Source organism: Triturus cristatus, chromosome 2_2 (genome assembly GCF_964204655.1).
Source record: "Triturus cristatus chromosome 2_2, aTriCri1.1, whole genome shotgun sequence".
Lineage (NCBI taxonomy): Eukaryota > Metazoa > Chordata > Amphibia > Caudata > Salamandridae > Triturus > Triturus cristatus.
In genome coordinates, this window is record NC_140582.1 from 227094505 (window position 1) to 227115492 (window position 20988).

The 20988-nt window shown below is 49.1% G+C and overlaps 1 protein-coding gene across 2 annotated transcripts in view; it reads left to right on the plus strand.

Moving 5' to 3' along the window:
• Positions 1 to 20988, plus strand: part of ECPAS (Ecm29 proteasome adaptor and scaffold) — an 819497-nt gene that overhangs the window by 248724 nt on the left and 549785 nt on the right. For both annotated transcript variants that reach the window (XM_085641278.1, XM_085641277.1), the window contains exon 18: positions 11950 to 12175. In XM_085641278.1, coding sequence (XP_085497404.1) covers positions 11950 to 12175 — 226 coding nt within the window. The remainder of the gene's footprint in view (positions 1 to 11949; positions 12176 to 20988) is intronic.

A 20988-nucleotide genomic window follows, 5' to 3' on the forward strand; every position in this document is an offset into this window, starting at 1 on the left:
GCCGAGCACCAGTCCACACTCACCGCTTGCAGAGCGCCAGTCCACGCACACCGCTAGCCAAACTAGTCCACGCACACCGCTAGCCAAGCGCCAGTCCAGGCACACCGCCGGCCAATCGCCAGTCCACGCACACCGCCAGCCAAGCTCCAGTCCACGCACACCGCCAGCCAAGCTCCAGTCCACGCACACCGCCAGCCAAGCTCCAGTCCACGCACACCACCAGCCAAGCTCCAGTCCACGGACACCACCAGCCAAACACCAGTCCGCACACACCACCAGTCCACGCACACCGCCAGCCAAGTACCATTCCACGCACACCGCCAGCCAAGCACCATTCCACGCACACCGCCAGCCAAGCTCCAGTCCACGCACACCACCAGCCACGCACCAGTCCACGCACACCGCCAGTCCACGCACACCGCCAGCCAAGCACCATTCCACGCACACCACCAACCAAGTGCCAGTCCACACACACCAACAGCCAAGCGCAAGCCTACACACACCGCCATCACATTTAGGATTTTTTTAGAAAAAAATAAAAAAACACACACAAATTGCAAATAGATACAAATCTTCTAACAGAAAATCAGCAACTAAATACATTGCACTAACACCAACCTTGAAACAGAATCAAATTATCCAAAGAATACAGACCAGGCAGTTCACTTTACCACTCATGAATGCTCCCAAAAATTATTTCGCGTGTGGTACGCTCTGAAACAAGCAGGGAGACACAGTGCAGGATGAGAAGGACAGTCGGGGCAGTACATACGACTCTCCTTCCGCGAACCTCTTCGCCAACAGACTCTACATCTCCTACTGGGAAAATCTTTTGCGGGTGTGGGAGGAATGTGATCTGGAAAGTGGCGTTCTTTCAATCTAGCAACATCCTCCACCACTCCAACTCTAGGAACACTTGCCTGTTCCACTACAACAAGGCTGCCTATTACAGACTCCTGAAACTTAGCAAAAGTCATCTTTGACTCCGGGCAAGAATCCTGGAACACAACAAAAGCATTAAACATTGCCAAGTGGAAAAGATGGATAGCCAACTTCTTGTACCAAATGTAAGCCTTACGAAGAGCAGTGTAAGGTTCCAACCTCTGATCTACTCTGTCAACACCACCCATGTGCCTATTATAGTCTAAAATGCACAGGTTTGCGCGCTTCAGCGACCTGACCCCAAACAGTCACAGGTGCAGTGCTTTCATCATGGATGGTTGTCAGCATGTAGACATCTCTCCTGTCTGTAAACTTCATAGCAAGAAGCTCCTGGCAACGCAACGCACTGCACTGTCCCCGCACAAGCTTTTGACAAACAAGTTCTTTCGGGAAACCTTTACGGTTCGAGCGGATTGTGCCACAAGCAAGAGTGTCCACTTTGGCCAATTCCCTGAACAACCGCACACCAGTGTAGAAGTTATCTACATATAAATGGTGGCCTTTGTTAAAAAATCCTCTTCCAAGTTCCCAAACAATTTTCTCAGTCACTCCAAAAGTGGACGGACAACCAGGGAGGTTAAACCTAGATTCCTTACCGGTGTACACCCTGAAATTAGAGACATATCCAGTCCTACTGTCACACAGCATATACAGCTTTATTCCATAGCGTGCCCTCTTACTAGGAATGTATTGCCTAAAAACCAAGCGGCCCTTGAACAACACCAAAGACTCATCCACTGCAATTTCTTTCCCAGGGGCATAAATCTCAGAAAATCGATCAACAAAGTGATCAAGCACAGGCCTAATCTTAAAAAGACGGTCACAGTCAGGGTGATCTCGTGGCAACGCTAAACCATTATCAACAAAATGCATCATCCGAAGCAGAAGCAAATACCTGTCACGACTCATGACTGCCGGAAAAATAGACGTTGCCATCAAGGGACTGCTAGACCAATATGAAGACATTGATGGCTTCCTTAGCAAGCCCATCAAAAAAGTTAAACCCAAGAACTTCTTCATCTCTTCAACATTTGTGGGAGTCCACCGGGTATCTTTAGAGTGTGACTTAAGACTGGCACTGTTGTCCCTCAAAAACTGTTCGGCATACAAATTAGTCTGCTCAACAATCTCTGCCAAAAACACATCGTCCATAAACAACTGAAAAAAATTTACCGGCAAAAAGTTTTCAGTATTCACTCTAGACCCTGGAACACCAGTAAACTCTGGCAATGCCGGCTGCACCATGCCAGGGGCAACCCAGAGGTCATCACTTTCAACGGGAAGCCTTGCAGCCCCAGGCTGCAGCCCAGATGCCTCTTGCCGCACTACACCAATGGGAAGCCTTGCAGCCGCAGGCTGCAGCCCAGAAGCCTCTTGCCGCACTACACCAACGGGAAGCCTTGGAGCCCCAGGCTGCAGCCCAGATGCCTCTTGCCGCACTATCGGCACATCAGTCTCCTCCTCTAACACAGGCACTTCATCCGCACTAAGAGTATCTTCATCATCCGATGACTCCATATGGAGAGACAACTCACTGCCAGAATCGTCCCCTGCCTCCTCTCCCTCAGATGCAGAGTCAGTCTCAGAATCAATATCAGAGGAAGACTCAAACAGCAAACCAACAACCTGCTGAGCAGTAATCCTGCGGCTAGCCATTATACTTACTAAGATAGAAAACTGCACAAACAAGTCAACAACAACCAACAATGTGCAAACCAAGTAAGTAAAGAAATGTGTACCTTTATCACAATGATCAATGTACTCAAAACTATAGAATTCAATTACAAGAGACCGCTACACTCACCGGAACCTACTTTGCAGTGACACAGCAAAAACCAACGATATCCAACTAGAAAGAAGAAAAAAAATGAAAATTACTCTCAAGACAACAAAATACACATCGAGCACAAATGCAAACAGTTTTTGCCAAGGGGTCGCTTCCTCATGCAGAAAAATACATCCCTGGTGTCTAGTGGGCTTTTCTGCCCCCCCAGGAGCAGAAACGGACAGAAAGACGACCGATCTGCCCCCACGGGGGAAGAAAAGTCTTCCCATTATTTATGCCCCAAAGGAAGCGACCCTTGCCCAAGGGGCCGCTTCCTACATAAAGAAAAAGACATCCCTGGTGTCTAGTGGGCATTTCTGCCCCCCCCGGGGGCAGAAACGGGCAGAAAGACGACCGATCTGCCCCCAGGGGGGGCAGAAAAGTCTTCTAATTAATTTGCCTGCCTAGGAAGCGACCCTTGCCCAAGGGGTCACTTCCCAAATAAAACAAAACACATCCCTGGTGTCTAGTGGGGCAGAAACGGGCAGAAAGACGACCGATCTGCCCCCAGGGGGGGCAGAAAAGTCTTCCAATCATTTTGGCCACCTAGGAAGCGACCCTTGCCCAAGGGGTCGCTTCCCAAATAAAACACATCACATCCCTGGTGTCTAGTGGGGCATCCCTGCTCCACGATCGCGACGCTGTGCGCGATCGTGGAGCAGGAATGCCCTGTATTGAGACATCAGGGGAGAGGAAATACTCTTTCCTCTCCCCCGATGCCTCAATACTAAACAAATCACCCCCGCGGCCCCCACCGGACGAGGGAACATACCTGCTGCTACCTTGGACGCGCTGGAAGAAATGGATTCCAGCGCGTCCAACGCTTCTTGATGACGCCGGCGCGCGCTGTGCGCGCTGACGTTATCAGGAAGCGTGGGGGTCTCGGGGGTGGCAGCGGAAACTCTTCCGCTGCCATCCCCCTCTGTGGGGGCACGATCGATGCCCCAGGGGGGGAGCGCCAGCGCTTCCCCCAGGGGCTGTGCTCATGACGGAGCGGTTCCGTCATGAGCACAGCCCAACCGATGCTCATGACGGAACCGTTCCGTCATGAGCATCGAAGGGGTTAATTGAGCTATAACTATGATGCATGAATATAAGACTGATTTAGGGGCTGATTTAGAGTTGGGCAGAGAGGGTAGAGTGACAAAGCACCCTGTCTGTCAAACTGACGGACCACCAACCTGATTTACAGTTGGGCAGACACTTAGTATGGAGCACTTGAGACTACTGAGTCTCTGTCGCTGACATTCTCCTCAGACAGCTTGATGGAGTAAGGTCTGTTGGAGGTTTGGCCGTTCGACCGCCCACCCGATTTTAGAGTGGGTGGTCGAATGGGCAGTGTTTACTTTCACATACTGCCATAAAAAATGTGGTGGTAAGTGAAAGTAACTGGGAGAAAACGTCCATGGTGAGTGGGGTCAATCGTTTTTTTTTGTTTTTTTTTGTTCTCTAAATGAAAAACCTGCTTTGGGATTTTGTTTTTTAAAATATAAAGAAATTATTGAAAGTGTGTTGGACAACATCATCATGTTGACAGAGCTCTACGGCATACTTTCAAAACTATGGTCAGAGATGTCGACTGGGCTGGTGGACATCTCCGTATTCAGAGTGCGGTTACTCCAAAGTCTCTGTCACCCCCGAAGTCTGCCGTGTGATGGAATATTTGAGAGTCCAGTTCTTAAGTGAACATTTTTTAAGATGTAATCTTATGTAATCTTTATTAGACATTTTTACAAACAAACATTTGAAATGTTGGAGCGACTCTCAATTACTTAATTCTTCAAACTACTCATCAGGAGAATTAACTTTACATTAACAGCATATCCATGTCTGTCTTTAATAATAGTGTAAGACATAAACTTTATTATTTTCTGTGGTTGGCATGAGACATAGAAGGAGGAAACCAAGCACAACCCCAGCTGTTTTGGGCAAACTTCCAAGTCCCCTACTGTTCCTTAACTGGCAGATATTTAAATTGGTGCGTTATTGAGACCCCCCCCATATCACCTACTACACCCATTTGAACCCGTTCCTTAAAGTGCGATTAAATGCTAGTCCTGATTTTGTCAGGAAATAATGTGCAGCCTCCACCTGCACAGCACTCAAAACATGTACCTTTAAATCAAAGAAGACTGCCTAATGGTCTTTAGGCCTTTTTGTTTTTGTTGGACTTCAGAAGAGTCTCGAGAAAGACCCGAATTATTTCTGCTATACATAACCTTTTAAGACTCTATGCTTAAAATCTTTGTCTCCTATATATGTATTTTAGGGTGGCCACATTTGTGTCCATAGCGCATGTCCACAACAAATAATCTTTTGAAAATCCTGAATACCTTTTTCATAAGCACAGACATCCCTATTTTGTATATTTTCAGGACCCTGAGGTGGCTTCTGTGTTTTTACATATGTCCTGTTTTTGATTTGAAGATCTGAAAGAGACGCGTTGGTGATAGATTCCTTACCTTAGAATTACCCCCAGGCGTCAGACTGGATCTGGAAAGCTTTCGTCAGCAGTACCCCTGCGCGTCGGCAGGCATTGTCGTGCGGCTCCGCGTAAGTCAAAGGCGTCTTAGTCGCCGAGATGAAGTCGCTGGAGCTACTTCGACTCGCCCACGTGCGCTGACGTCAGTTCTTTATTCTTCCGCGCCAGCAAGCGCAGATCTGGAGAGAGCGGTACCCCCAGTCAATTTGTGACTGAGTTTTTTGGGACTTTTTGGCTCTATTCTTTTGAGTCCTTGGCGCCGCGAGACCCCCGTGGACCCATGCCTGGATCACAGCCGATGCCGGTTGGCCTCATATGACCTCCACTGACATCGCTGGCCGGGCCTGGGTTCCACCCAGACGTGGAGACGGTGCCGGACTGGTGTCGGCTGACGCCAATGGGGAATTTTTATCCCTTTATCCATCCACCTTCTTTCCAACCTGCTCTGCAGGTTATGCAGGATGGGGAGGACCCTCTTGCAGCCCAATGCGAGTTGGAGCCGGACTGGGAAGAGGATTTGGAGGACACAGGCGGACTGGACTTTTCTCCAGAACCTGGCACACTGTCTCCTTCTACCGTGGCTATGGAGAAAGACGGTACTTATTCGGAGGTGTTGCGTAGGGCGTCCGCGGCTCTTCACCTCGAGGTCCCTACAGTGGCCTTCAGGACTAACCTCCTGACAAAAGTGCTTTGGCCGGCGTCTTCCACTCTGGAGCCGCTACTACCGTTCAATGATGCACTTTCAGACGTCCTTTTGGGCACCTGTTCCAGGCCCAACACAGGGGCTCCTGTGGATAGGAACGTCGCCGACTCCCCTCGCCCGGCCCCGGGTGACCCCATTTTCCTCTGTCAACACCCTACTCCTAAGAGCTTGGTTGTCCAAGCTTCTGCGTCTCCAAGCGCATTGCCTTCTGCACCACCAGACAGGGAGTCTAGGAAACTGGAGCAGTTTGGGAAGAAAGTGTTCACTTCCGCCAGTTCAGAGCTGCGGTCTGTGAACACCGCATGCCTCTTGGGCCGTTATTCCCATGTGTGGGATACGGTTGCGCAGGTGCTGCCCCAATGTCCGGAGGAGGCCTGGACGGTGCTCTCCCAAACTATTGCTGAGGGGAGAAACACACCCAAGTTCACGATTTGTTGTGGCCTTGATATCGCCGACTCGCTGGGCAGAGCGATTTCCACGACAGTGGCGCTACGCCGCCACACCTGGCTGAGGACAACTGGCTTTTCCGTGGATCTCCAGAACACTCTGATGGACATGCCCTTTGATGGCACTCGCCTTTTTGGCGACAAGGCAGATATTGTGTTGGAGCGTTTTAAGGACTCGCGGGCTGCGGCCAAGTCCTTGGGCCTTTTGGCCACGCACACTTCTTCTGCTTTTCGCTCCTTTCGTGGCCAAGGAAGGGGCACCCAAACAAGTTTGTTTCAAAGCCACAGGCCTACTCAGCAACAGTCTGGGCGCAACCGCAGACGTGGGACCCGCAGAGGTGGGTCACGGGGCCAGTGGGCGGGTCAATCTGCCACCTCCCCTGCTGCCACTGCCTCCAAACCTTCCTAGTCTGGTGTTTTAGGCCCACCAAACGCCAGTGGGTGGGAGGATTCGCCATCACCTCCCCCACGGGCGCACCATCACTTCGGACAGGTGGGTTTTACAGATAGTCCGAAGGGGTTACTCCCTCCACTTTGAGACTGCTCCTCCAGCTATGCCACCTCGGAACCACGGCATGTCTGGGGATCACTTGGCACTTCTCCAGCAGGAAGTTGTGGCCCTCTTGGCCAAGGGGGCCATAGAGTGTGTTCCGACGCCAGAAGTAGGTCGTGGTTGTTACTCCCACTACTTCCTGGTTCCAAAGAAGGACAAGGGCCTGCGTCCTATCTTGGTCCTTCGGAACGTCAATCGCTTCCTCCGAAGGAGAAGTTCAAGATGCTCACTCTTGCTCAGGTCTTGTCTGCCTTCGACCCGCAAGACTGGATGGTGGCGTTGGACTTGCAGGACCCTTATTTTCATATCCCCGTCCTGCCGTCGTGCCGGCACACCGGCGTTACCTACGGTTCACGGTAGACCACGAGCACTTTCCGTTCACCGTGCTCCCCTTTGGCCTTACCAGCGCCCCTCGGGTGTTCACGAAAGTGATGGCGGTGGTTGCAGCTTATCTGCGCAGACCAGGGGTTTCAGTCTTCCCCTATCTCGATAACTGGCTGTTGAAGGCGGGCTCACCCCAAACATTCATCTCCCACCTCCAAGCTACGGCCGACCTCCTTCATTTGCTGGGGTTTTCCATCAACGTGCCGAAGTCGCACCCGATTCCCTCTCAGAAGCTCCTCTTTATCAGAGCGGTTCTGGACACAGCGCAGTTTCGAGTGTATCCTCCTGAGCAGAGAGTCCGGGACATTCGGGCTATGATTCCGATCTTTCGGCCTTGTCCTGGTTTTCGGTCAGGATGACCTTGAGGCTGCTGGGCCTCATGGCCTACTTCTTCCTGCTGACCAATCATGCCAGATGGCACATGCGGGCTCTGCAGTGGGACCTGAAGTTCCAGTGTGCGCAGCATCAAGGGGACCTGTCAGAGTACATCCAGATCTCGGAGGGCACTGCACAGCAGTTGCAGTGGTGGCTCACGAACCAGCATTTGGTCAGCGTTAGATCACTCTCCCTTCCCCAATGACGGATGTGTCCTTCCTGGGATGGGGTGGCCACATGGGAGAGGCGGAGATCAGGAGTCCGGGCTCCATATCAACCTTCTGGAGCTCTGGGCGATCCTCCTTGCACTGAAAGCATTCCTTCCCTCTGTCAAGGGGAGAGTGGTGCAGGTGTTCAGACAATACCACCGCCATGTGGTACTGCAACAAGCAAGGCGGGGTGGGTTCGTGGACCCTAAGTCAGGAGGCTCTGCGTCTCTGGACATGGCTGGAATGTCAAGGCATTTCCTTGGTGGTTCAACACTTGGCAGGTTCTTTGAACGCCAGGGCGGACAAACTTTGCCGCAGGTGCATGATGGATCACGAATGGCATCTTAACTCTGAGGTGGTGCAAGGTCTCTTTTTTAACAGTGGGGAGAGACTTGGTTAGATCTGTTCGCCACTGATGAGAACACGCAATGTCAGCAGTTCTGCGCCTTGGAATTTCCAAGGTGGCACTCGCTCGGCGACGCTTTTCATCATGAGTGACGTTGCGGTCTATTGTACGCCTATACCGTGTGACCGGGCCCAAGTCATTCTTGTGGCTCCGGACTGGGCTCGAAGAGTTTGGTACCCCGATCTACTCCGTATGATCGTGGATCCCCTGATCCGACTGCCTCTTCGGGAGGATCGCAGCATCGGGGGACGGCCTCGACCTTGACCTGTCCGGCCTCGACCTTGACCTGTCCAGCCTCCACCTCCATGCATGGAGATTGAGCGGCGACAGTTGATTCCATTTGACTTGCCTCCTGAAGTCTGTGATATTCTGGCAGCCAGGCGTCCCTCCAATAAACCGGTATACGCCTGCAGGTGGAACAAATTAATGGCATGGTGCACAGCAAAGGCTGTGGATTCCGTTTCTACCCCTCTTTCAGAAGTCCTTTTGTTCCTTCTTTTTTTGGCCCGGCAGGACTCTGCTCTGGTCACTATTAAGGGCTATCTTTCTGCAATTTCGGCCTTTCTCAGGCTCCCTGATCAGCCCTCTCCTTTCAAGTCTCCTGTCGTAAATAGATTTCTCAAAGGCATTACTCGCCTTTTCCGGATCCAGTCTGACGCCTGGGGGTAATTCTAAGGTAAGAAATCTATCACTAACTAATGTCTCTTACAGATATATCGTTACCGAAGGTAAGTAACTTGTTCTACAGTTCCTCAATTTTTCACTGGTTCCACCTGTCTCCACCACCTTCTTGTCAAATAGCATTCAAAAGGCCTTCGTCTGAAAAGTTTTTCTGTGAGGTGCCTACAGTTGGACAATGGGTGCTTTTTTCTCCTTTGGTATACCAACAACTCACAGAAAAGATTCTGATCTCTTTCCATCGAATTCCACTTGTCTTTTAAGGCAAGGGCTAGTTATCAAATCTATGAGCAGCACTAACATCCATGAATTTGAACTCCTCTCCTACTCTTGGCCTTTTTTTAATTCCCATTGCTTTCGGCAGTATCTAGGATGTTGCAGCTGTTACTAATATAAAAAGCAATGTTTCTCTTTGAAGAATGTATGTCTTTAGTAGTAGATCATTTTCATTATAAGCTGTATCTTCATAATTGTTTACATGCTATGCTTATTTTTACTGGTTTTATTGTGCGCCATTCCACAGAGATTTATTAACTTTATTCTAAATCATTACTTTTATTATTCTGGAGAGTTAGCTCATGGTGTTCTGTGCCTGTGATGGTAGCATGTGACGCCAGTAACCGTGCATGTCAAATATGTGATTCCGATTGTAAAATATGTTTTTATGTCTTTCATGATCATTGCCTGTTCCCTATGATATCTCCTATCTCTACGGTATGCTATAGCCCTGGCCTCACGGCAGGCACCTGGGTTCAATCTTTCACTGTATTGTGCACTTCGGAACTCCTGTGATTCTGACGTGCTCCTCACAGACTCACCCACCCTCTAAGATGGCCCACCGCTTTAGAGTGCGTCCTGTGTTCCAATTTGCACTCAACCTACTTACCAAGCACTTTTTGGCTGCAGGGTGGTTTTGATCCCTCTTCTAGTGTATCCTGCTGTAGGACTCCGTCCTAGAGCAGGATACTGTCTCAGGTCTTTGAGTGTAGACTGCAGGACGCGGCCCCTAGAGCATGCTCCAAAAGTATATGAACTTGTAGGAAGGGACCAGTTGCAGCCATTGGCGTAGCTCAGCCCCTCTATAAGAAGGACCTGCTGCTGAATAGAAGTAGTATCTGCACAAGCTTAGCAGCCGAGTGGATCCATGTCATATCAACATCTGTAGACAGTCTGGGCTTTTCACCAGATTTATACAAAGTGTTCCCAGCTTTTTAGTTTCATTTTAAGGTTGCAAATGTAGTTGTAAAGGTCTGAGCTTGCTGGCTAAAAGGCCAGAAGTGGCTGATGATGCCCCACATGAAAATTTGATTGCGAGTGAAAGTAATGAATGCTTGAAGATAAGTCAATGTCTGGAGCCCATGTCTGCTCCAAAAGGCTGGGACCGATTTGTACCTGTATGACTCAGCTGCACTGGTCTTTCTGAGGTACTGGACTGCCATTGAATCATATACCTTTTCATAGGTCAGTAGCCTCTGCTTGGAATCCCAGGTAACGCAATGCAAAGGCCGAGAATACGGTAGGTGAAAAGTGAGAACCTTTGTTCCTTGGCTCTGTTGCAAGTGGTACAGCTGTGCGCAGCGCATCTTGCCTGTTGACCGTTAAGAGTCCCTCTAAAATTACAAGCATTCCATTCTTGGCTATTTTTGCACAAATACACAGATTTTTACTATGCCTGTTCACATAGAGGACCATTTTGCTGAGGTTCTTTCTGCTACTTTGCACTCACTATTTTATTATGTGGCATATTGTACAATTTGCTATACTGACTGCGTTCCTGTCCATGTCTGTAGGACAGCCAAAGGGCAGGTCCAAAATGGAGGGGGATAGCGGTTGGGGGTGGGGGGAGAGAGATGGAAAGAAAGGAGAAGAAAACCGAGCAGAGGGATGACATTAGAAAAGAGAGAGAAATAGTAATTGTTGCAAAGAGACACACCCAAATGAGGGAGAGCTGCTAAGGAGAGCTAGAGGACAGATGGAGCTCTCCTGAGGATACAGGGGACAGGTGGTAGATCACTGTTGTTGGCAGAGATGTGGCAGATAGGAGAAACATTAGAGATGCATCAACTAGAGAGGCGAGACAGTAACCCTGCAGAGGAAGTAGGGAGTATAAGAGCAAGAAAACAGGTAGACAAGACAAGATGTGGAGTGAGGGTTGTACATATAAAAAAAAATAGAGTCCCTGGGAATTGGTAGTGGCAATGGCTAATTAATAGACAAGAAAGGTTGGCAGTTTAAGCAAAATAAGTCCTGTGTCAGACAGTTATAGTTTCTTTGAAGATTACATGCAGGACACGCACCGAAATTGGATCTTGCAGTCGATCAGGTGATTGTGTTTGTCAATTTGAATACTTGGGCAGAGGATATAGCCTCATACTTTTCATCTAGGATGAGTGCTTTTAAGTAAGTGCTAAGATAACTATATGTGGCATCTGATATCCTGGATATTTCTCTACCCAGATTTACCCTAAAATGCATCTTTACTCTAAGTCTAAGTGTTATACAGCCATGAGCATTGTGGGTTGTTTGGGAAGTAGACAAGGAGCCTGTCACTGAACTCAAAATACAATTGTCCTCAGTGTATCTATCTTCTGCAGTTAGCTTGAATGGTTTCAATTATTTGAATGGCGCAGCAGGTGCAGTTGTCAGCACTCCTCCAAACACATAATATTGCTAGTACATCAATTAATTCTGTTATTTTCCCAATCATTACATTTTTCCAAATGTTGCTATTACTTACCTGCACTATACTACTAGTACCAGCACAATATATTGCCTTTTTTTTTTTACATAAACCAGTAATAACACTTCAACAGACTTCCTGTAACTTATATTGTCCGCCTACTCATCAAGCTACAACTTACAACAAAAAACTGCTTATTATTAATCACATAGGCGAAACCTAATGCATTTACCAATGCTTGTTAAATATTGTGTCTGTTGTTTCAGATCATTTTGTACCTTCGAATGTGCCTTGCCCATAGTGCAGGAGTGGTGCCTACCTCACAAAGTTTAGTGGATATGCAAGATCACGCTCCGGCCATTGGACGCTACCTGAGAAGCTTACTCTCTGAGAGCTCAATATCCTCATCTCCTCCATCTTCTAAAGGTGGAGAGACCAACACTGCTCAAATTTATGTCAATCTTCTTCAGCAGCTGCTATCTGTCGTTGGAGGTGAGAAAGCTGTTTTTTAAATTGAGGTGTTTTCTTCAAAAACTGTAAGGAATTAATCAATCTTACCTTTCCTAATAATGTACTCTACATTTTGTATTAGAAAGTAAATTACTGATGGATACTTTTGCCTGGGGATTCCTCACCTTTTCAGTCTCTCTATGCGCCAGGCTCGATCTGGAAAGTTTGTAAAAGATCTCTTGCCCAGAAGTTGGTAATTGGCTCTGTCTCAACATAGGCATGATATCAGCGGAGCATATACATTCCATGCTGGCTTCCTGACATCTGTTGCTGTTTTCCACGCTCTTTAACTCTGATTCAGAGTTGCTCTCTGTGGAATGATTTTCACACAAAAAATAAAATAATATTTTAGTGTTGAGCAAAATCTTCCCACCAAAAAAAGTCAGGATTCATATTCTTTATAGTGATGTAATACAGAATGTAAAATGTATGTGGTCATTACCACAAATAGAATGTCATATATCTGATAGAGACATCTAACTGCAGATTCCTTACCTTTGAATTAATTTGCCAGGCGTCAGACTGGATCCATAAGATTTTTCTTCGAGCAATACCCTTGCGTGCCGGTAGGTGGCAACAATTGTCTTTGCTTGACGTCGTCAGCTTCGTCTCCGCCATTGTGATGTCCCTGTCACTTATATAGGCACCACCTCGGCGCGCTGACCTCCGTTCTTTTCTTTCGGCGCCAGCCAGTGTAGATCCGTGAAGAGAGCCACACTCTGTCACTTTGTGACAGGCTTTGTCTGATGTTTTGCCAAACATTTTTTGGTGTGTAGGTTTTATCAACATGTCAAAGAAGACTTCTGGATTCAAACAGTGCATCATCTGCCACCGCGCCATGTCCGTTACGGAGCCACACCTGATTTGTCTTTGGTGTCTGTAGCGCGACCATGACTTGAAGTTGTGCTCCGACTGCCAGCACATGGCTCCGAAAGCTTTGAGGGAGCGATGCCTAAAGGTGCTTCGGCCTGGCGCTTAGCACCGCGTCATTCACCCCGGAGGTCTTGTTTACGGTCCTGGTAGAGAGGAAGGTCCAGGCACCGCTCTGGGAGTCCCAAGTCCTCGTTCTCCCACTCAAGTAGTCAGTAGGTCAGGGAAGAGGCATAAAAAACACAAGAAGTCGAAGCGTGCTTTGACTTTTCTCTGTCCATCTGTCGGCCGACGTGACGGAGGAGTCTGTGCACTTTACGCCTCGTTCTGCGGAACCTGCGCCGGTTTTGAACTTCCCTGCCTTCCCGAGAGCTGGATCATTCCCTGCCCAGCTCAATGAATTTCATGATGCCATGTAACTCCTATTTGGGCAGCCTGACTCTCCTTGTGCTCCTTTGGGCCCTGGTGGCTCAGAGGGGGCTCCATTTGGTTCCTGCGTCTGCGACTCAGATCCCCCCCGCTACCTCCCTGGATCCGGTGGTGGATATGGACCGATGTCAGAGACTCCAGATGCCACTGCCGCCATTCTTATCCATGACGATTCTGAGCCGTATTGGTGCCTATTAATGCAGTTTCCGACTCTGACAGCACCCTTGTCTTAGATCGGTTCCTCAGCCTTCTTATGAAGGGCTAGGAATGGAGGAAGATTGGGAGGGGTTTCTGGACCCTTTACAAGACCAGCCTGAACATGAAATGGAATGGTATGAGGAACTGGGTGAGGCCATTGGACTGTATACCTCTCCAGATTCTGGCCTGCTTTCTCCCCCCATCGTGGCTATGGAGGAGGGAGCTTCATATGCTAAGGTGGTAATGGCAGCTGAGGTCCTGGACCTTCATCTTCCTTCAGTGGAAGTCCTAACATCTTGACAGAGGTCTTGCAGCTGGGTGTCTCCTCCTCTGAACCCTCCCCTTCAATGAGGTCTTGACTGATGTCCTTCTGGGAACCTGGCCATAGCCCAGCACAGGGGCTTCTATGAATAGGATAATCACCCACTGCCATCGCCCTGCACCGGGTGACCAAATTTCCTCACCAACCACCCTACACCCGAGAGCTTGGTGGTCCACGCCTCTACCTCACAAGGCGTGTTCCATTTCCGATGCAGAAAGTTTGCCATTCGTCGTGGGCTTGATACGACCTACGCGCTCAGCAGAGCGATGTCATTGATGGCAGCTGTTCGACGCAACGCCTGGTTGAAAACTTCTCTTTTCTGGGGATATCCAGACTACCCTCATGGACATGCCTTTGATGGCACCCATCTCTTCGGAGACAAAGCAGACCTGGCCTAGAGCGCTTTAAAGACTCACAGGCTACGGCCAAGTCCTTGGGCCTCTTAGTGGCCACACGGCCCTGTCTGCTTTTAGTCCCTTTTGGGACTACGGAAGGGGCTTTCAGCCGCGTCAGCCATACCCTAGCCACAAGACTGCGCAAGTTCATCAACCTCTGCGTGGTAGTGGGCACGGCTCATTCCGACCCAGTGTGTGGGCGGCCAGAGGTTAGGCCAGTCTACCACCCCACCTGCAACCTCAGCCTCCAAACCCGCCTAGTCCAGCACTTCAAGATCATGGGCGGTCAGTTGGTGGCGGGATCAGTAATCACCTCCACCACTGGCAAACATCATGTCGGACAGGTAGGTTCTTCATATAGTCAAAAGGGGCTACTCCCTCCCCTTTAAGACTACCCTTCCCTCCATGCCTCCAACTTACGACCAGCAGACGGAGGATCACTTGACTTTTCTTCAATAGGAAGTCATGACTCTCTTGGCCAAGGGAGCCATAGAGAGGGTCCGGTGCCAGAAGTAGGCTGTGTTTGTTATTGCCGCTACTTTCTGGTCCAGAAGAAGGAAAAAGGCCTGCTTCTTATCCTAGATCTGCAGGCCCTCAACTACTTCCTCAGAAAGGAAACGTTCAAGATGCTCACTCCAGCTCAGGTCTTGACTGAGGAGTCTGGAGGGTAGCGTTGGACTTGCAGGTTGTCTATTTTCACATTCCCATCATGCCTGCTCATAGGCATTACCTGTGATTTACAGTAGGTCCCAAGCACTTTCCGTTCACTGTGCTCCCCTTTGGCCTTACTTTGCCCCTCTGGTGTTCACCAAGGTGATGGTGGTGGTCACAGCTCATCTGCGCATATTAGGGGTGCCAGTCTTCTCCTATCTCGATGACTGACTGCTTGTCCCAGGCTGTCATCTTCCACCTCTAGATTACAGTGAACCTCCTGCATTCGCCGGGGTTCACAATCAACGTGCCGAAGTCACACCTGACTCCCTCTCAGACTCTCCCTTTCATCAGAGCTGTTCTGGATGAAGCAAGTGACCCGCTTGGGGCCACCCGGGTCACTAATGACCACCACTCGACCTTTTGTACCAAGTGAAGAGTCGGTCAGGTAGTAGGGAATACAAACCAATAACTGTTTTTATTTATGTGCACTCAGAGTGGAGCTCCATTTGTACAGCCGCCAGGAGTGCTACAGAGAGGACTAAAATCAACAAGCATAAAGATACATTATGTACGTTTCATAGCCGGGCAAGAACATGCCCACAGTGCAATTTTCCAGGTAGCTGCAGCTGAACAGTGAAATACACAAAATGTTTTAAACTCTCGTATCTTACGCAAACTAACATAGTCCGAGGTCGTTCCATCCTGGGCCCGCCAACAGACAAGTGGGCGAGGGCCTCTTATCTAGTGAGAAAGGTATGCACTAATAACAGTGTACTCATTACTGAAACAAAACCTAAGTGAAGAAACTATACTTGGGAATCAAACGAGAGTAGTTTCGAACAGCCTAAAAAGGCGCCTGAAAAGAAAATGGTGCAACGAATGCTAACTTGCATAGGGCACTGCGTAAGCATGAATGTTTTCCATTCTAACAGACCCGCCTTTTAGCATGAGCTAAACATTTTTAACTGTAATTAATAAAGATATATTGCAAGAAATAATATTTATCACATTAAGATACAGTTATGAGCACTCCATACCATCAACATCAAAAAGTGAAACGGGAAGGAGGGATGAATTCTCAATATTCCCTCATCGATCTTCATCAGATCCACAACATCCTTTTGAATCATAATAGAAAGAACACCTTGAGGCACTGCAGAGCCCTGTAGGGGAGGGGGCCTGGGAAAATGGCTTGGATCGACGCTGACAGAAGACCCACTACTCGTGCCAACTGGCGGAGGGAAACAAGTTGCTTGGCAAGAACGTGACGCAACTCGTGACGGATCTTGGAGACCTTCCTGTGAGAAAGTGCCATCTTTCTTGCATGGTATGCCCCCACTTTTTGCTGAATTGCTGAATGTACTGTGACTGAGTGTGCCCTGTACTCCTGCCAATCGGGTGCCCAGGGCCTATGTTCCTTCCCTAAAAACCTTAAAGCCAAATTGGCAAACCCTGGCCACATGTTAGCCCCTGGTAAATGGTACCCTAGGTACCCAGGGTCTTGTGACCAGGGCTGCAGCACTCATTGTGCCACCCTTAGAGGCCCTGTACCCTAACACAAACACACTGCCCTTGCAGGCTGAGTGTCTGGGTACAAGACAAAACAAAGAGTCGACATGGCACACATCCCTGTGTGCCATGCCCACAACCTACACTGCCCTGGCATACATCAGCCACCCCTCTAGCTGGGTGCCCTATGCCAGTGGTGTGGGCACAGGAGCATGAGCACTGTGCCCCCACAGTACCCAGGTCCATTCTTGGGCACTGGAAGTGCAGTGCTGCCATTTAAGAGTATATGGTGCTGAGAGCTCGTCAAACACGAACTCCACAGCACCATAGTGGCAACACTGAAGACTGAGAAGTTCGGTATCAAACTTCTCAGCACATTAAACCCGCACTGATGCCAGTGTGAGATTTAATGTACAAAGCACTACAGAGGGCATCTTAGAGATGCCCCCTGAAACCTAACCTACAATCCACATCTGGTCTGAGAGGCTTCCTAGGCTGCCACACAGCAGACATGTTGCTGGACCCCTGGGTGGAGAGCCCCCGCTCTCCTGGGCCTGCAACAATGCACATCCTGGGCGAGGTGCTAGGTCTCCTCCCCCAGGATGGGCAGGGGTAAGCTTCAAAGGCATGCCACCTTTGTGAGCTTCCCCAGGCCACTTGCTGTACTCAGCAACTGGCCCCCACCGGTTCTGACCCCCACTCTGGCGGGAACACTGTCCGGAAACCCCAAGTAAGGACAAGGGATGTGCAAGCCTCTGCCAACCCCACCCCTCAGGTGGGGGAGGCGAGGTGAAGCACATCTCTGGGCCCTTGCCATCTTGAAGATGGGAAGCCCTGCCCAATCAGGACTAGGCTACTGCCCCCCCTCCCACAGGAGAGTGGCAGGATAGGGGGTGTACCCACCCCAGGGCAGGGACCCATTGGTCCCTGCCCTTCACCTACCTGTAACGCCCCTAAATCTAGTATTTAGGGGCACCCTGAACCTTCCTTCCTTAGATTCCAGATTCCGAAAAAGGAAAGAAGAGCAAGAAAGACGACCTGCCGTGCAGCTGCTAGGAAGAGGAAGACACCAACTGCTTTGGCCCCAGCCGTACCGGCCTGTCGACCCTCGAACCTGCTCCTGCTACATCCCGGCACCTCTTGTGGCCAGCAACCTCACAAACCCCGGAGGACCTGGCTACCTTGTGACTGAGCATCTGGGACTCCCATGAGCAGTGGCTCTGCTCAAATAAAGTTCTAACCCCTGGCATCAGCCCGGAACCGCGAACCCTGCACACTCTGCACCCGCCAAGCCTGGCCTGTGCCGGAGTGAACAAAGACCCAGAGGACTTCCGGCTACTGTGACCCCAAATACGGCACCCAAGGACTCACCTCGACGCACCTGACGACGCCTGCAGCCTCAGAACCAGGTACCCCCCCCCCCCAACCGCGATCAACAGAGGGTAAGATTTCCCGACATCAAAAGGCACCCCGCCGCCCTGCGGCCCCCTGTGCCCAACTCCTGGGTATGTAACAAAAGAAGGTACGTTGTTCCTAAAATGGGTCATAGAACAGAAGGGGAATAAAGAGCTATGTACAAGAACCACTATGAATACAGGTAATCACGCTGATGTTATACTGCAGGAAAATTGTTTCCTTTGGAACTAGGGCCCTCACACACCCAGCCAGCAGGTGTCCTGCTTAATCATTGGGCCTGCTCCTCGTCGGGTCGGCGCTGCAATACCCAACGGGCACCAAATGAGGGGCTCTTTGGCGGAGATCTTTTGTTCCATGCCGTATGGTGGCATGGGGGTGAGGGACCTATAAAGTGTAGATGTGATGTGCTAGTGAGTGCAGAGGTTAAAACAGGTCAGGAAGTCCAGTGCGAAATCCTTTTCCGTGTTGGGCTCCCTACCTGATTAAAAAATAGAGAGTGTATGGCAGCTATATGACCATAGTGGATCAAAAATGTATGCGCCCTACTCTTGCTATCGAGGTCAACATGTTTCATGCCTAATTGTCAGGGGGATCAGTGGCAATTCTTCAGGACCATGGTGAAAACTATCTACACACTGTGATCAGGTGGAAACACCTACCTATCACACGAAGAGACCGCGGGAAAAACATTTACCCACTGGCATAGAGGACAATCTGGAAAAAGAAAAAAATCATACTCAAACCCAAGTAGGTTAGTACCGTATAAACATAATGGCAGTAAAAGGCTCTCTCAACACCATGAACTGTATAACTATAACCCATAGTGTGCACAGATGTGCATAATAACATCACTCAACTGTAATAATGTCATCAACACGAAACTATAGTAATGACTTAAGTGGAAAGGTTCAAATGAGCACATAGTCAAATATCATAAAAACGGGACTCACACAAAAACAAAATGGCGAAGGGGAAGGCAAAAGAACTCACCTAGTCTTTAAAAGAGTTATGCCTCAGCAGTTGCCGGCTGATCAAGGACACACATGATGGAGTGTCCCAGAGAACAGAATAATGGCCGGAAAATCAGATAATTGAATTTATCAAAAGGAGTCTACACCACCCTATTGCTCAGGACATACCAGTGGTAGGTAACAGGGAAGGTAGTTGTCTAATCTGGCACTTATCCACGCACGTTGAATTCAACGAGGAAGGATTTAAGTGAGCACAGTAACACTGGAAGACATGTCTCTCCCCATGGGTCTGCCAAGGAGAACCCAAAAATTAGTGAGTGAACCTAGCGGCCGGGCCAGTGCCGGAGTGGACAAAGACCACGAGGACGACCCCACGGCGACTGTGACCCCAAGTCCGGCACCCAAGGACCTCCCTTGACACTCCTGAAGGAGCCTGCAGCCTCAGAACAAGGTGCCCCCCCCAACCGCGATCAACTGAGGGTAAGATTTCCCCGACACCAAAAGGCACCCCTGCACGCGGCGCCCCGTGGCCCCCTGTGCCCAATCCCGGGGTACCTACCTATCCTCCAACTACCCAACTTACCTCTCGAAGTGGTGGTGGCACCTGAAGAATCTTCATCCCCGAGCTTGCAGCCTTTGTTCATCCTGGAGCTTTCCCATTGAAATCCATTGAGTGCCCGAAGGCTCAAAAGCACCCTGCACCCAGCCGCCCGAGTGGCCCTGGCAGTGTAACCTCTACTCCTACCTACTTCCCCATTTGCCCTGAGCAAGTGACCAGGAGCCCAGCTCCCACAGCCGCGTGGCTTGCTAGTCAGCAGCCACCAACCAAGGCCCCCCTGCCTCCCATAGGATAACGTTGGGCCTAACTCACTCTGCACCCAGCTGCCCCTGTGCCGCTGAGGGTGTAACAACTGTATTTACCTGACCCTGGGAGACCCCTGAGTCTGTGCCCAGAACCTTAACTCTGCCAGTCGAGTACTTACCCAAAAGCCGATAATCCAATTTTCCTCCATAGGGTAACATTTATTGGTTTCTTCTGAAATTTCTTCCAAGTATCGATTTTTGCAAACTACAAATATTCTTTAAAAATCGTACCAACTGCGAAAACGTAATTGCTTACCTGTTTTAGATAGAGGTCCCAGTACTGCGCCTAGGAGCCCAGTACTGGATTACAAAAGTAACGAGAATATACTATACCTGTAACTTGAATTTTCTCCCATAGGGAATCATTGACTGTTTTTCTATGAAATTTCTTCTTAGTGTCAACTTTTAAAATAGCAAAATATTGCCTAAAAATCACAACAGTAGCTAAGTTGACTTTACTCACTTGTTTCCATGAACTGTCCCAGGACTGAATCTAGGATCCAGTCCTGGAGTTAGAAAAGTAATCCTGAAAGTAATCTATTACAAACAACTTAAAACTCCCATTGAGCTCAATGTACTATTGTGTTTCCTATCGCAACAACCTGTAACTATTACCTACAGAAGTCAATTGCATATTGCAAAAGTATATAACTAAAGCATCTCGTTCTGAGAAAGTATATTTTAATACCTATTGTTGGTTCTAAAATAAAACCATATATTTTTTTATATAAACCATTGGCCTAGAGTTCAGTTCTTGAGTGTGTGAGACCATTAGCTGACTGAGTGTGTACAACAAATGCTGTACACTGTCCTCTGCTATGGCCTTACTGCTCGACCAAGCTACCACTTTAGAGAGTAAGGTTATATGTAACTTTAACCTCTGCCAAACTTCTGGGGACTGTGGACTCTGTACACACTGTACCTATTTGGGAACAGTATATACAGAGCCACTTTCTCACACTTCCTGGCCGGAAGGCTGAGAGTGGATGATGTGAAGTCTGACGAACCCCAAGAATGTAATGATCTGAGTAGGATGTAACAGTGATGTTTTTCTCGTTTATTACAAACCCGAGTTCTTGAAGCTGAGACACAGCCATCTGAAGGTGTTTTGTCAGGCTACGGGGACAAGCAGCCATCAAGAGTAGATCGTTGAGATACACAATCATC